Below are 13,171 nucleotides of genomic sequence, written 5' to 3' on the forward strand. Positions count from 1 at the left end.
ATAACTAGGCTCTGATACCACTATAATGGGCACCCTAGAAATGCCCAAGAACTAAACCAATTGTTGAAAGCGATTTTAATGTCTTTGCATAGGTTTCAATCCACATAACATGAGCAAGAAGGAATTTATGCAAATTGAAGATTGAACCGCTGCTGAAATAATATTAGTTTTCAAAATGATAAAATTAAATACATAGTAATGTATTCCAAAGGCCAAACCGCAAGGGAATGATGTCTAGAGTGTTACAAGAGAGGATGAACGTCCTCTAATGCCAAGACCAAATCTCTAACTCACACCTCCAAGCTTTTATCAAATGCAATTCACAATCATCTGATGCTAAACAATGAGGCTCCCACCTCTATTTATACTTTCCTTGCACCCTTCTAAAAGGAAATCAAATATTAATTAATTGCAAGTACTAGAAGCTTCTCCCTTCCAATAATTAATGCACTATCTAGAAACTCCTCCCTTGCAATACAATAATTAATTGTGCTTCTAGAAAATTAAATTACTAGAGGCTTCCCCCTTTCCAATAATTAATACACACTCTAGAAGCTTCTCCCTTGTAATACAATAATTAATTAAATTAATTAAATATAGTCACCTTTTAATTTTAAATTTATTTAATGACTTTATAGGAAAGTAATTTAATTTCCTATTATGCTTCACTTAGCCTTTGGAGAATGTGAAGGCTAAGAACTCCACTTAGCTGCTAAAAAGATGGGGACATTACAGAGAGAATCAGCAATGTCTTTCTCCAATTATTCAAACCTCTGGAAAGACTCCTTCAAGTTAATCTGCTCCTTGGGCTCCATGATGTTTTTATTCTTCATGTTGGCTCTAGTGTGCTTTTCCAGGCCAGCAACAATACCAGCTGAGGGACCAAATTGATTGTCCACATTTACCATTGTCTTATCTTTTTGGCTCTCCAGCACCGCATACAAACTCTTCAGATTGGCAAAAGATACTTTGAGACCTTCGTGACTATGCAGGAGGATGGATCTGAGCATAGTCTTGTTCCTTTCAATCCTATCAACGATGCTCTACATCCTAGAATCGACAGTATCGTTGATTTAAATGCCCATGTCAACGTTATCCCAACCCATAGAGCCACCTTTCGCCATACCAATGCTTCTCTACTCTTGTTGGTAATACCCTTGAGCATCATCCTTACTCTTTTGCCATATCTTCCACCTTTTTAGAAATCTCACAAATATTTTCATTGAGATTCTTATGTTCTTTAACCATTCACTTGTCAATCCTGAAAGAATGACTATTTTGTTGTCTCTAGAATCCCTATAATGTTATCTCTGTTGGCATTGAAATCTACAAACTCCAACTACACTGAGGACTCCTTTCTAATTCCATTCTCTTCCTTGGGGATGAACTCCTTTTGACAATTATCATTATTACCCACGTGGGGAGTAGAGGCAGAGTCCTCATAATCAACCATGGGAGAGACTCGCCAACAATCTAAATATCACTCTGTTAAGTCCCCGTAGGTTGCAGAGGCTTCTCATTTATCTCTATGTTCTAATGAAGGGCATCGTTTTCCTCTTTTTTCACAGTATCCCTTTCTTCCCCAATATTATGCAGAATACCCGCTATATCCGCAACCTCTCCTTTGGGAGTGGTATTGTCTTCGTCTTCCTCATAGGCCTCGAAATCTGAGCTCTCTTCATTTTCTTCCTCAGAATATTCTGACTCTGAACATTCATCGATCACCTCCTCCTCGGGCTTCTCTTTCCCAATAATTTTACCTTTGTCACCTCAAATTTCACTTTTTTCTAGGGTTGCAAAACTTTCCTTTTAGAGGTAGATTCCCTAGAATCATTCTTTTTCCTTTACATATTTTCCAAATTAGGCTCCATAGCACCCTGCTTAATTCCCATAGCATTATCTCTACAGTTTTCATGAATTAAAAAGACAAGGCCTTTATGCAACACGGGTTTAGAGGGATCTTTATGATTCTTCTTCAAACTATCAAAGAACTATGGATGTAGCACAAAATGGTTCAAGAACACAAATGGAAATTATGGATCCTACTTAACCGCTCATCAACAATGAAATACTCCATTATCACCTTTAATGCCTTTGCCCAAATGGGTTTAATTCGATTCATCTCATAGAAATCAGCTTTGCCTTTCACAAGGATAGCTCTCTTTAACCTTTACCTTCCTATAAGTTTTAGTTCAATGTTATATTAATATTGTGCACAAATTGAAATAAAAAAATGTAATACCAAGGAAAGTACAATTACAAATTACAGAGATACTATCCCACATATCCTTTTCTAAGCCTTTCTCAACACATTTTATAGAGCATTAGAACAAGGAGAAACATAAGAACTGCAATACCAATACAAAGTTAACTATTCTACCTATTAAGAATTGCTAAATATAGACGTTAGGAGAGTGGCAATAACAAGAAAAGCGATTCCAAGAACATCATGTATAGCAAAGAAAAAGGTTACACTGTACAATTGAATGGTGCATTTCAAAGGCCCTTTTTATTTGAAGGGCTCTAGAACTAATTATCAACACCATGGTTACAAGTGAACTTGGGCAAAACGGTGGGCAATATTTGAATCAACACCATGATATCACAGTAAATAATCAAATGTAACTGAACAATAATTTGGCTGAATTCTCTTGATTACAACTGGTAAGGATCTCATGAAGTCTATTGTACAGCAGAAGATGTCTTGGAAATAATATCAATCGTCCCTAATTGCTGCTTGCTAGATAAAGAACTGAAATGTGGATCAAATGAAAATAACTGTCTCTGTTCTTCCGTTGGATTTGACAACCATTGGCAATATATCCAAGCTGCCCCTGCCACAGCAGTCATAGATAGCAATGCAAGAAAACCAAAATGTGAAACGTCATTACCAATAATTGCAACTCCTAACATCACTAGTTCAGCTAAGCTTGCCATAGAAACCTCTGTTGCCCCAATCAGGTTTGCTTGTGAAGCTGGGATTGCAGATTGGAGTATCTGTCCACCAACTATATCATAAGACATCTGACCCAATCTCGATAAAACCTGCGAATATGAAAACAATAAATCCTTTTGCTTGTGACCATAGAGACAAATTAATGTACACTAAAACCGAACCCAAGAAAACAGCTGCCATAGTTGATTTATAATAGTCCAAGTATAAAAAATAGCTATTATAGGTACTTATGCTCTGCCAAATTCAATTGAAGCATGAACCTGAATCCAGAATGCTTACTATCAGAAAGAGAAAGAAAATGAGTGATTTCTGTTGCACTATAAAGCCACTCCAATAAACAGCAACTGCAATTCCAAGGAGCAGAGCCTGAAAAACTAATCCTGCTGCACCTGCCTGAAGACAATAAAATATCATCTTTAACTTTAATTGGGACTAGTGTAATTGCTACTTTATTTAATTTCTCCATACAAGAGAGGCATAGAACTCACTGGAAGCTATCATTGCAACTAACCTTTAGAAGGCCCAGCTTCTTAACCAGACTGGCTGACATAAATGTTGCTGCAATGCCCATAAACGCACACATGCCACTGAAGGCACCAATAATGGAGGGATTGAGACCTATCAAACCCCACAAAGGATTACAGTTTTTAAAAGCATATTACATTCAGATGCTTTAAGAAAGACAAGTCACAAAGGATTGCAATTTCAAAAATTATATTACATTCAGATACTTAAAGAAAGACAGGTGAACACTCTATACCAAACATATATATATATATATTGGAAAGGCCTCCAGCATACCACGATTTGTTAAGAAAGATGTCATAAGACCTCCAGGACCAAGCACAGCATTGAAACAGAGTAATACATAAGCAAGGCTGGCAGGAAGGATAGGCTGTGACTTATATTGCAACCATCCATGGCTGATTGCACCCAGGACCCTTTCAGCTGCATGTCAGAATAGCATTTAAAACTGTGGACAGTTTGCCCTATCCATAATAGAAATAAACTTATTCAAGCTTTCATAAAAATCTACACCACAAATGCATACTTAATTGCCCAGGGTGACACAACTCTGAAGACGTATGGTTCCTGGATCGCTCTAAAACACCTTTTGAAAGCTTGTCAGTGAGACAAACCAAAAGAATCTGCATAAAAGACGGTGCCTATTGCTAAAAATTCCCTCTACACATTATTATTGAAAAACAAAAGCATGCATAGTATATAAATAATACCTGAACAGGAAGTGTGCATATCATTGATGCAGCTGCTAGTTTTAAACATTTAACAGGGTCTAACATGGACAGTAGAATGCCAAAAATTGATGCTCCTAGAACCTGCCATCAAAATCCACAGATGACCAGAATTAGAAAGCAGTTAATTGCAGAAAAAAGGTTGGAGCTATGCTATTATCCATTTTCCTATAAAATTCATCACCTCACACGAAAGATCAACCCTGCTGAGCATGGCATTGGCACGGGCAAGTGCAATTGGTCGATTTGTACCAGCTAACTGTAGAGAAGATAAAGCACATTGTAAATGAGACTGAATACTATCTAAAGCAAGGAAATTGATCAACAGGTTTATTTACAAACTTTTAATCAACTCACCAAGACTACCCAATCACGTTCAAATGCCACACCAGATGCTAAACCAGTCAGCCTCTCAATAGCACCTGCTAGTACTAAAACAACAAACCATGGTTGCAAAAGCAATGAAGTGGCAGAAGCAGCAGTTGGAACGGCCCTATCAAGGGCATAAATAATCATTCCTGCTGATATTAATTGAGCAGCAGTCTGAGAAGAAGTAATAATTTAATTTCAGTGTGCATCTACAATTTTAGAAGTTAAAAAAATATATTCCAGAACATGATGGTCATTTCATAATTAGGAGAATTTACATGGGAATTGAAAAAACATATGCACCTGTACAATGCTTAAACAATTAAATGCAGGCACTCTTGGATAAGAGTCCATAAGGGAACCAACCAAAGGGCCTCCAGCAAATATTCCAAGCTGCAATATCATGCATAGGAGAGTTATTGAAACTATTAGACTAGATAGCTAGGAGATTGTCTAAAACAATTCTGTGATTAAAATTAGTTACCTTTGCAATAAAACCCACAACAGCAACTGGCAGCAGACTCGGATGTAGAAGTGCAATGGCTGCTGGACATGCAAAATTCCAAATTTGTTCCACCAGATTGCCAGCCAAAAAAGTAGCATACAGAGCTGTGAACAACTAAAAACAATAAGATATAATAACGCTTAACACTAACAGAAAGATTTAAAATGCTACAAGATTGGAGTATTCAATGAAAACCTTTCCAAATTGGAGTCAGATTACAAGGTATGGTTTTGGCGCATATTACTATCTGAAAGGCATTATGAATAACAGTAATTGGTCACAAAAAATATAAACATTTATAGCAGAAATATATCCCAGTATGCTCACCATAGAGACCTGCAGGGTGCACAGGGGTTGCTGAAATTGCATCTTGTTCTTCTTTTGATTGCACCTGGAAATATTCATAACTATTTAACATGTCTTCAAAAATATCTATAAAATTCAATCAAGTTCCACAGACCTTCCACTGAACTACAAATCTAATTCTATAAAGCAGAATTTGCAATTGCAATTCTTCAAGGAGAAGCTTAAGATAAATTAGGCCAAAATCAGGTTGTACGTAAGAGACAGCTTAAACTGACTGAGAGTGTTCAAATCTGTATAGGTTTTTACGGTTCATACTGGCAATTCTGTTAGAAGGGAATCCAGTAAGTCATGCTCTTCTTCCCGCTTTTCTCTAGTCTCCTGAATATCAGCTAATTGTGAGGCTGATGATAAGACAGGAAATGAGCAACTAGAAGCAACTGAACACCCATCTTTGCATAGGTCATCCTCGACAACCATATGGTTGAATTTAACATCGATGTCTTTTACAAAGCATCTAGCAGCACCATTTGAAATTCTACAAAAAAATAAGAAAATAAATGTCAATTGATGTTACATGACAAAAAGTTAAAACACTCATTATGTATGATAAGCACAGAAATGGTTATTAGACACTGTCAAACCAGAGAAATATTAATGCTTTGTTCATCAAGTATGAACTTAAACTACTTGGGAAGAGCAATTTAGTTAGTGATGTAGCACCCAAACAAGGAAAGAAAAATTCCGCTTTGGCCTTCTGTAGAACTTGAAGAAGCAAAGCAACCTCGATTTTCCAATGTGCAAAACAGTATATACTACTATACAATCTTTAAATTTCCATAATTTTAGAAGAATCATTCCATTGGCCCTCTCAAGCACCACCAGATAAAAATAATCCTTCCATATGGTTGCAGTGTTATGACATCAACTACAGTTTTGCACTTCCCACAACCATAGGCAACATCAAAAACATTTCTCTTCAGGTCCTACAAAGTTGCAAGAAAATCTGAATCTATCTGTAGCAAGAATATTATAAAACAAAATAAAATATATAGCACAAAGATCAAATGAGAAACAGCATTTAATTTTTTAAACCACAAAAAAATCATAAATGGTATATTAATGAGCAAAATTAATCACATTCTTGCCACTAGTTATCTCTCTACTAAAGGTTCACGACTTGTTCTATCGCAACTTTAACAGTGAAAAATTGTTCCCATTATGATCTTATGCTTCAGAAGTCAAAAACATCATGACCAAATATTACAAGTTGTAATCATAATCAACCATAAAAAGGAGAATACCTAAGGCTTACTCGTCCCTGCATTTTACCAGAAACATGTCGCTCCCAATAAAATAGAAACAATTAACAAGAGACTAATGAACAATTTATTGGTTGTCAAGCTTATTATATTCATTCTTTGTTCAAGGACCATTCAGGAACTTATTTAGCTAAGTTACCGATCCTGGTTCTGATGCTGATGCGGGTGCGGGGTGCTGATGCATGGATGCGCGAATTTTTTTTGGGGGGATTTTGGATGCATTTGGGTGCATCCATAATACATATATATATATTGTTACAAGATTCAAAAATTGGCAGATTAACGGATTTCTGGATGATTGATTAACAGAGGAACAAATGTGTTCCTTATAAAGAATTACAAGGACGTTGTTTCTTTTAGAAACAACATAGACTGACAACAAAAGAGACAGGATAGGAAACATTCCTATCTAGACTGAAAGACAGACTACAGACAAGTAGTTGACCATTATAGAAAGTATTTAACTAAGGAGATAATATCTTAATAAAGATATTAAAGATATTATCTTAATACCCTCCCTTAATGGTCAACGTATGGATGTTGGAACATTCTGTGATAACTGAGACCCTCCCTAGATCTACAGAATGCTGAAACCAAGAAGCTTTGCCAGAAGAGTGCTGACTCAAAACAAATTGCAATTACAAAACTTTGTTTTTGTGAAAAAAACGGTAAAATCCAAAATCTCACGCAACCTTGTGTATTACAAACAACATGAAATGATTTTTAAGGAGAAAATCAACAAACCCAAGAAAAAACAAAAATGGATTTAGAAGGCGAAAAATGCAGCTTCGCCTTGATCAGGACCCGGAGAAGTCGGACGCTTCGTAACACCCAGAACAAGTTGATTGGTGTTCCAATATTCAAAAATTGTGATGATGCTGCTTCCAAGTTCCATAATTGCGATCATTGAATTTGGAATTATGCTCGAGCAGAATATTTGTCAGAGATGCCATGGCACGTGTTTCAATGAAAATCTGTTAAGGCACGTTTTTCGAGGCAAAAATACGAAAGACCCAAAAGAATCAGAGTGACCCAAAAGAGAGCTCAAAAAACCCAGAAGGAATATGCTGTCGGTTTTTGGATTCGCTAGTTCGAAAATTGAGGCACAAAAATGAAGACACAAAAAATGTAGACAACCCAGTTGAGCTCTCAAAAAACCCACCAAGAATTTGAAACAATGGCAGATTTGGCAGGTGCAAAGGTTTGTAAAAAAACGCAGAACCGCAAGTCGGAAAGCCGCGAATTTCTAGTCGCAAGTGGAAACAACGACCAGAGGCAAGAGCCAATAAAAACGATTGATACCACGCAAGCTTGCTGAAGAAAAAACGAGATTTTCAGAGAAAAACCAAATGCTGAAACCCGCATTTTTAAAAAAAAAGGATGCAATCTGCGTTTTTCAAAAAACGGATGCCAAACAAAAACCCTAGCCGTGATTGGGTGTACGAACAGAAACCCTAGCCGGGTTGTTTGTGAAAAACCAAAAGTAATTTCGAAAAACCTTAACAAATAATTTCAATAGAAATTATAATTTTTTCGAAAAAAATTGAAGTATTTGCTCTGATACCATGTTACAAGATTCAAAAATTGGCAGATTAAAGGATTTTCGGATGATTGATTGATTAACAGAGGAACAAATGTGTTCCTTATAAAGAATTACAAGGACGTCGTTTCTTTTAGAAACAACAAAGACTGAAGACAAAAGAGACAAGATAGGAAACATTCCTATTTAGACTGAAAGACGAACTATAGACAAGTAGTTGACCATTATAGAAAGTATTTAACTAAAAAGATAATATCTTAATAAAGATATTAAAGATATTATCTTTATGTGTGTGTGTGTGTGTGTGTGTGTGTAAAGTTGTCAACTAGAATTTATGTATGCAAAGAAATACAAGAAATATTAAATATCAGATATAATATCAGAAAGAAAAGAGAGAAAAGGAAGGAAAAATATAGTGTCAATTCTTAAAGAGAAAAAGAGAAACCCTTCCATTTTCGTGTGATTCAACCTTATACAAATTTAAATTAAATTCACCTTATACAAATTTTATTTACTTTTAAATATAAAATATAATTTTTTAATAGTAATTTATTAATTTAATTATATTATTAAAATCTTAAAAATCATCATGTAAAACATTTATATTATATTTACTTATAATAATAATATAATACTCTTTAACTTCATAATATTATTATCTATCTAAATCTTATTATTCTATTATTAATAAAATATTATAAGATTTTCAAATATTGATTCATAGATTTTAAATTCTATTATAAAATTATTAATAACTATATATTATAATAATAAGAATAATTTAATAAACTATAGTCTATAAATATAGAAAAGTCATAAAAGTTTTAAAATTAAATAAACTAGCACTCGGCTCTAGCAGCTCACGGCAAAACAAAGACAGGCAGAACAGATGGTGGAACTATTTTGCCAAAGGAGGAATGCAATTCAGTAGACGGTCATCATATGTGCAGAAGTTCATATTTTGCCAAAGGGTCATATTGGTTAGTTCAAGCTTAGATGGCATCCGTAGGGGAAGATGGTGCTTCCTGACAGGACCCCCCACAGATCCTCCCGCATCTGCGCACCAGTCCGCATCCGGACCCTGCATCCCCCTCCAGCCCAGACGCATCGGTAACTTAGTTATTTAGGTAACACATACCCATATACAGCTAATTCTTGATGCAGGAACCAATGTATTTGACAAAAGAACAACAAATGTTTTCACTCTATCTTTATGCTACTCTGGATCGATGCCTTACGTGCATGATTCTACTATATGACATAACTATTTTGATGCACTCATTGAGCCAAAACCTGATTCATCACTCAGACATGTCATTTTGCATTTGACATCCCGAAAACAATTGCAAACACAATCTTGTCCACCAATCTTTATTTTTGGAATCCAGCCATTATCTGTCAGTGTGTGCACCAACACATTGCATTCATGCATCTAGGGTTGTGTGTTTTAAGATATCATCCTAGGCAAGTTGCACATAAGATAGAACATATAAAAACATCAAAAGACCTCTCTTTTTGCAAGTACATCAGATGCATAAATCATTCTGTGTCATACATCAGCAAACATTAAAGATCTATTTGCAAGCCATCAAGAGACATCCATAGTTCAAGCGGACACTGTGGCAGAATCACTCATCAACTTGCATTGCAGATCAAAAACTTAAATGATTGACTGAACTTGTCCATTGCCATTTTCCCATCAGCATTCATCGCCACCCCATTTATCTCTAACTGACTTTAACTCAATAATGAGGTTAACTAAGACACAAGTCATGAACTTTAATCCCTAGCACCATCCCCTATTTTCATCCATTAGATACCACCAAGCAAACATTTATTCCAGGTACTAAATACCCAGTTTTGCAATAGACAAGACTGCAGATTTACAAGACAAGATCACAGTTACTATGATGCTTCAGTCCCAGACTCGGTCATTGAGGATTTACTCATCTCAGCCTTCACAAACCTAATCCAATTTCAAATACTTGGCTTCTCATTAGATAAAGTTCATTTCAAGGTACACAAACTCTAATTCTTCCGGATTCACCTTTAGCATACATTTTTATTAACAGTCCCTGTTAACTACATGAAGTCATATTATCAGTCAGTTATCATTACATTACTCTTAATATACGAAGAGAAATAAATCACTTTATTTATTCCCCTCTCCCTCTTAGGTATTTATGTAAGCGGTCTGCAATTTTTTTTTTGACATGAATTGGTGAACACTTATATGCCTAACCTTTGGAATTAGAGTTTCAGATCTGATTTCTTTATTTTTCCTCTCCTTTAAAAATTTGATTACTTGAAAGTTGACACATTTAGCTCTTGTCAATGTCATGTCCCCTTTCTAGCGACATGACTTCTACAGTAGATTTGCCTATCATTGACTCTCGTAGGCAAATGATTTTGGAAAGAGAGTCATCCTGTTACCGGATGATTGCATTTTGCTCTCGGAGAATTATAATTAATCCTACATCTAGTAAGTGGGGGCCTACTTGTTCTAATGTTGAACTGAGATTGCACTTTTAATTTTATAAAGTTATTTATTTAATTTTATAAAGTTATTTAATAATAAAGTGCATTATAATAAGATATTATAAAAGATGTTTCTAGAAGCTTCCAGTGAATTCTTAAAAAAGTGAATAAATAGAGGGCAGGAGGCACCCATTTGAACAGGCGGTTTTGTGGATTCGACTTCTATTCCAGTTGGAGCGATTTGTAGTCATTGGTCTGCAAATTCTCAAATTATCTTTGGGAACGAAAACTCCCATTGATAAGCAATTTTGAGGGTGTGGAATATCACCTGAATTATTGCAAACTGGAGGTGATATCACAGTCACTTCACCAAGGCAGAAATCTGTGGCCTAAGGCCAATTTTGAGGTTCGTTACATTGGAGTCTGTTAGCAGTGAAGGATTTGATAGGAAGCAGCAGTTAGTTGAAGAAGGGAAATCAGGGCTTATAGAAGAAATTCCTCATACTAACCTGTAGCAGCAGAGGCATCCCTAGACTTTACTTTGCTAGATCCCTCGATATACCTTGGAGATTGGGGCGCATCATTGCTGGAGTTAGGCCGAAGGTGTTAAGAGTAATCGATGGTTGAGAAGCGGCTCAGGCTATTAATTTCCCCACCACAGAGAAATGCGTAAGGCCTGCTCATGAGCTTCAAATTCTGGAATTAACATCGAAGGAGGGTTGGAGGCATATTATAATTTATAAATCCTTCATAGCTGTCCCAAATTACATGCGACTGAGGGCATTATCTTTCTTGACGCCAGGCGGATTCGATTCATCTCAGTTTAGGCACCGTTTGAAGGTTGAGAAATATATAAAAAAATCGCACAAGTTTAGCAGTATTGGCAGGCGAGTTAAGAAAATATTTAAAGATTCAATCCAGACCATCAACGACCATCAATTGTTTGAAGTTTAGGGGATTATAAGCAAATCGCAAGCCTGAATGAATTTGCGGGTGTCAGTATAACTTCTTTGCAAGAGTTAAATGTGAATTTTCTTTCAGACCAGGCGAGGAGCGATCTGCAGCTCGATTTGCATCAAATACTGGGTGATGTACTTGAATAGCTGGGAACAACTTCAGAACTTATTCCGATTCAGTCCAGGCCAGTATTGTCACAATAACTGGAGCAATCTTGCACATATTACAAGGTAATTGGTAAATACTTGCTTATTAATAACAGAGACCGAGAGGTCAATTTATACAAAAGGAAGAGACGATGTTTCCTTAGGAAACGATCGTAAAGAATAGAAACATTCTATTCTAGAGAAAGCAAAAAACGAAAGCAAACTAAAGCTAAAGATATTTACAAGATAACCATTAACTAATAATAGACGTCTTATCTATTATTGTAATACCCTCCCTTAATGGTTAATCTATCTAACACACCAAGCTGTCCTCTGAATTTGACAAACTTATCAGGACCAAGAGGCTTGGTGAGAATGTCTGCAGTCTGATCTGAGGTAGGAACATACTGCAGATCTATAGTCCCGTCTTCAACCAGCTGTCGTATGTAATGACAATGAACATCCACATGCTTGGTTCGTTCATGGAAGACTAGATTCCGTGCTAACTTGATAACGCCTTCGTTATCAACAAACAGAGTAGTCGGTCCTGCTGGTGACATCTGCATATCCCCAAGCATCCGACGAAGCCAGACAGCTTCACATCCTGCCTTAACAGTCCCTCTGTATTCAGCCTCTGTAGAAGAGAGAGAAACTGCCTACTGCTTCTTGCTGGTCCATGTGACTGCACCGGATCCTAAACTGAACACATATCCAGATGTTGACTTTTTATCATCAACAGAGCCTGCCCAATCTGAATCTGTGAACCCACTGAGTTTAGGATTAGAACTCCGAGAATACAGACGTCCATAATCAGAAGTGCCCTTCACATAACGAAGCACACGCTTTGCTGCCATCCAATGATCAGCCTTAGGAGCTGTCATAAAGCGTGAAATATAGCTGACTGCGAAGCTGATATCAGGCCTAGTAGCAGATAGGTAGATGATAGGCAAAAAAATGCAATTTGCAGAAGATGTTAGGCAAAAGAAATCACGATTTTTAGATACCAGCTAAGAATGGTACAAAACGACCACGATTTTCATGCAATTTACAGACCCGTAATTCAGGAATTTCTCCAAGCAGAAAACCCTAGGTGGGTTTTGGAGAATTTAACTGAAATAATTTTGGAAAAATTTAAACAAATAATTTCAAGAAGAAATTATAAATTTTTCCGAAAAAATTTAAGTATTTAGCTCTGATACCATATTACAAGGTAATTGGTAAATACTTGCTTATTAATAACAGAGACCGAGAGGTCAATTTATACAAAAGGAAGAGACGATGTTTCCTTAGGAAACGATCGTAAAGAATAGAAACATTCTATTCCAGAGAAAGCAAAAAACGA

At 36.2% G+C, this 13,171-nt stretch overlaps 1 protein-coding gene across 1 annotated transcript in view; it reads right to left on the reverse strand.

The window, feature by feature from the left end:
- Window positions 1–2,421: 2,421 nt before the first annotated feature.
- Window positions 2,422–13,171, reverse strand: part of IREG3 (iron-regulated protein 3) — a 40,907-nt gene continuing 30,157 nt past the window's right edge. Inside the window, exons 2-13 of the mRNA XM_089829228.1 lie at window positions 5,705–5,924; window positions 5,411–5,474; window positions 5,063–5,187; window positions 4,882–4,971; window positions 4,567–4,752; window positions 4,394–4,468; window positions 4,192–4,293; window positions 4,008–4,104; window positions 3,758–3,904; window positions 3,468–3,574; window positions 3,236–3,349; window positions 2,422–3,045 (exon numbers count right to left, since the gene is read on the reverse strand). Coding sequence (XP_089685354.1) covers window positions 2,683–3,045; window positions 3,236–3,349; window positions 3,468–3,574; window positions 3,758–3,904; window positions 4,008–4,104; window positions 4,192–4,293; window positions 4,394–4,468; window positions 4,567–4,752; window positions 4,882–4,971; window positions 5,063–5,187; window positions 5,411–5,474; window positions 5,705–5,924 — 1,690 coding nt within the window. The 3' untranslated portion in view covers window positions 2,422–2,682. The remainder of the gene's footprint in view (window positions 3,046–3,235; window positions 3,350–3,467; window positions 3,575–3,757; window positions 3,905–4,007; window positions 4,105–4,191; window positions 4,294–4,393; window positions 4,469–4,566; window positions 4,753–4,881; window positions 4,972–5,062; window positions 5,188–5,410; window positions 5,475–5,704; window positions 5,925–13,171) is intronic.

The sequence above is a fragment of the Cupressus sempervirens genome, chromosome 1, assembly GCF_028749045.1.
Source record: "Cupressus sempervirens isolate cs-2001-9-10 chromosome 1, ASM2874904v1, whole genome shotgun sequence".
In the NCBI taxonomy this organism is placed as follows: Eukaryota; Viridiplantae; Streptophyta; class Pinopsida; order Cupressales; family Cupressaceae; genus Cupressus; species Cupressus sempervirens.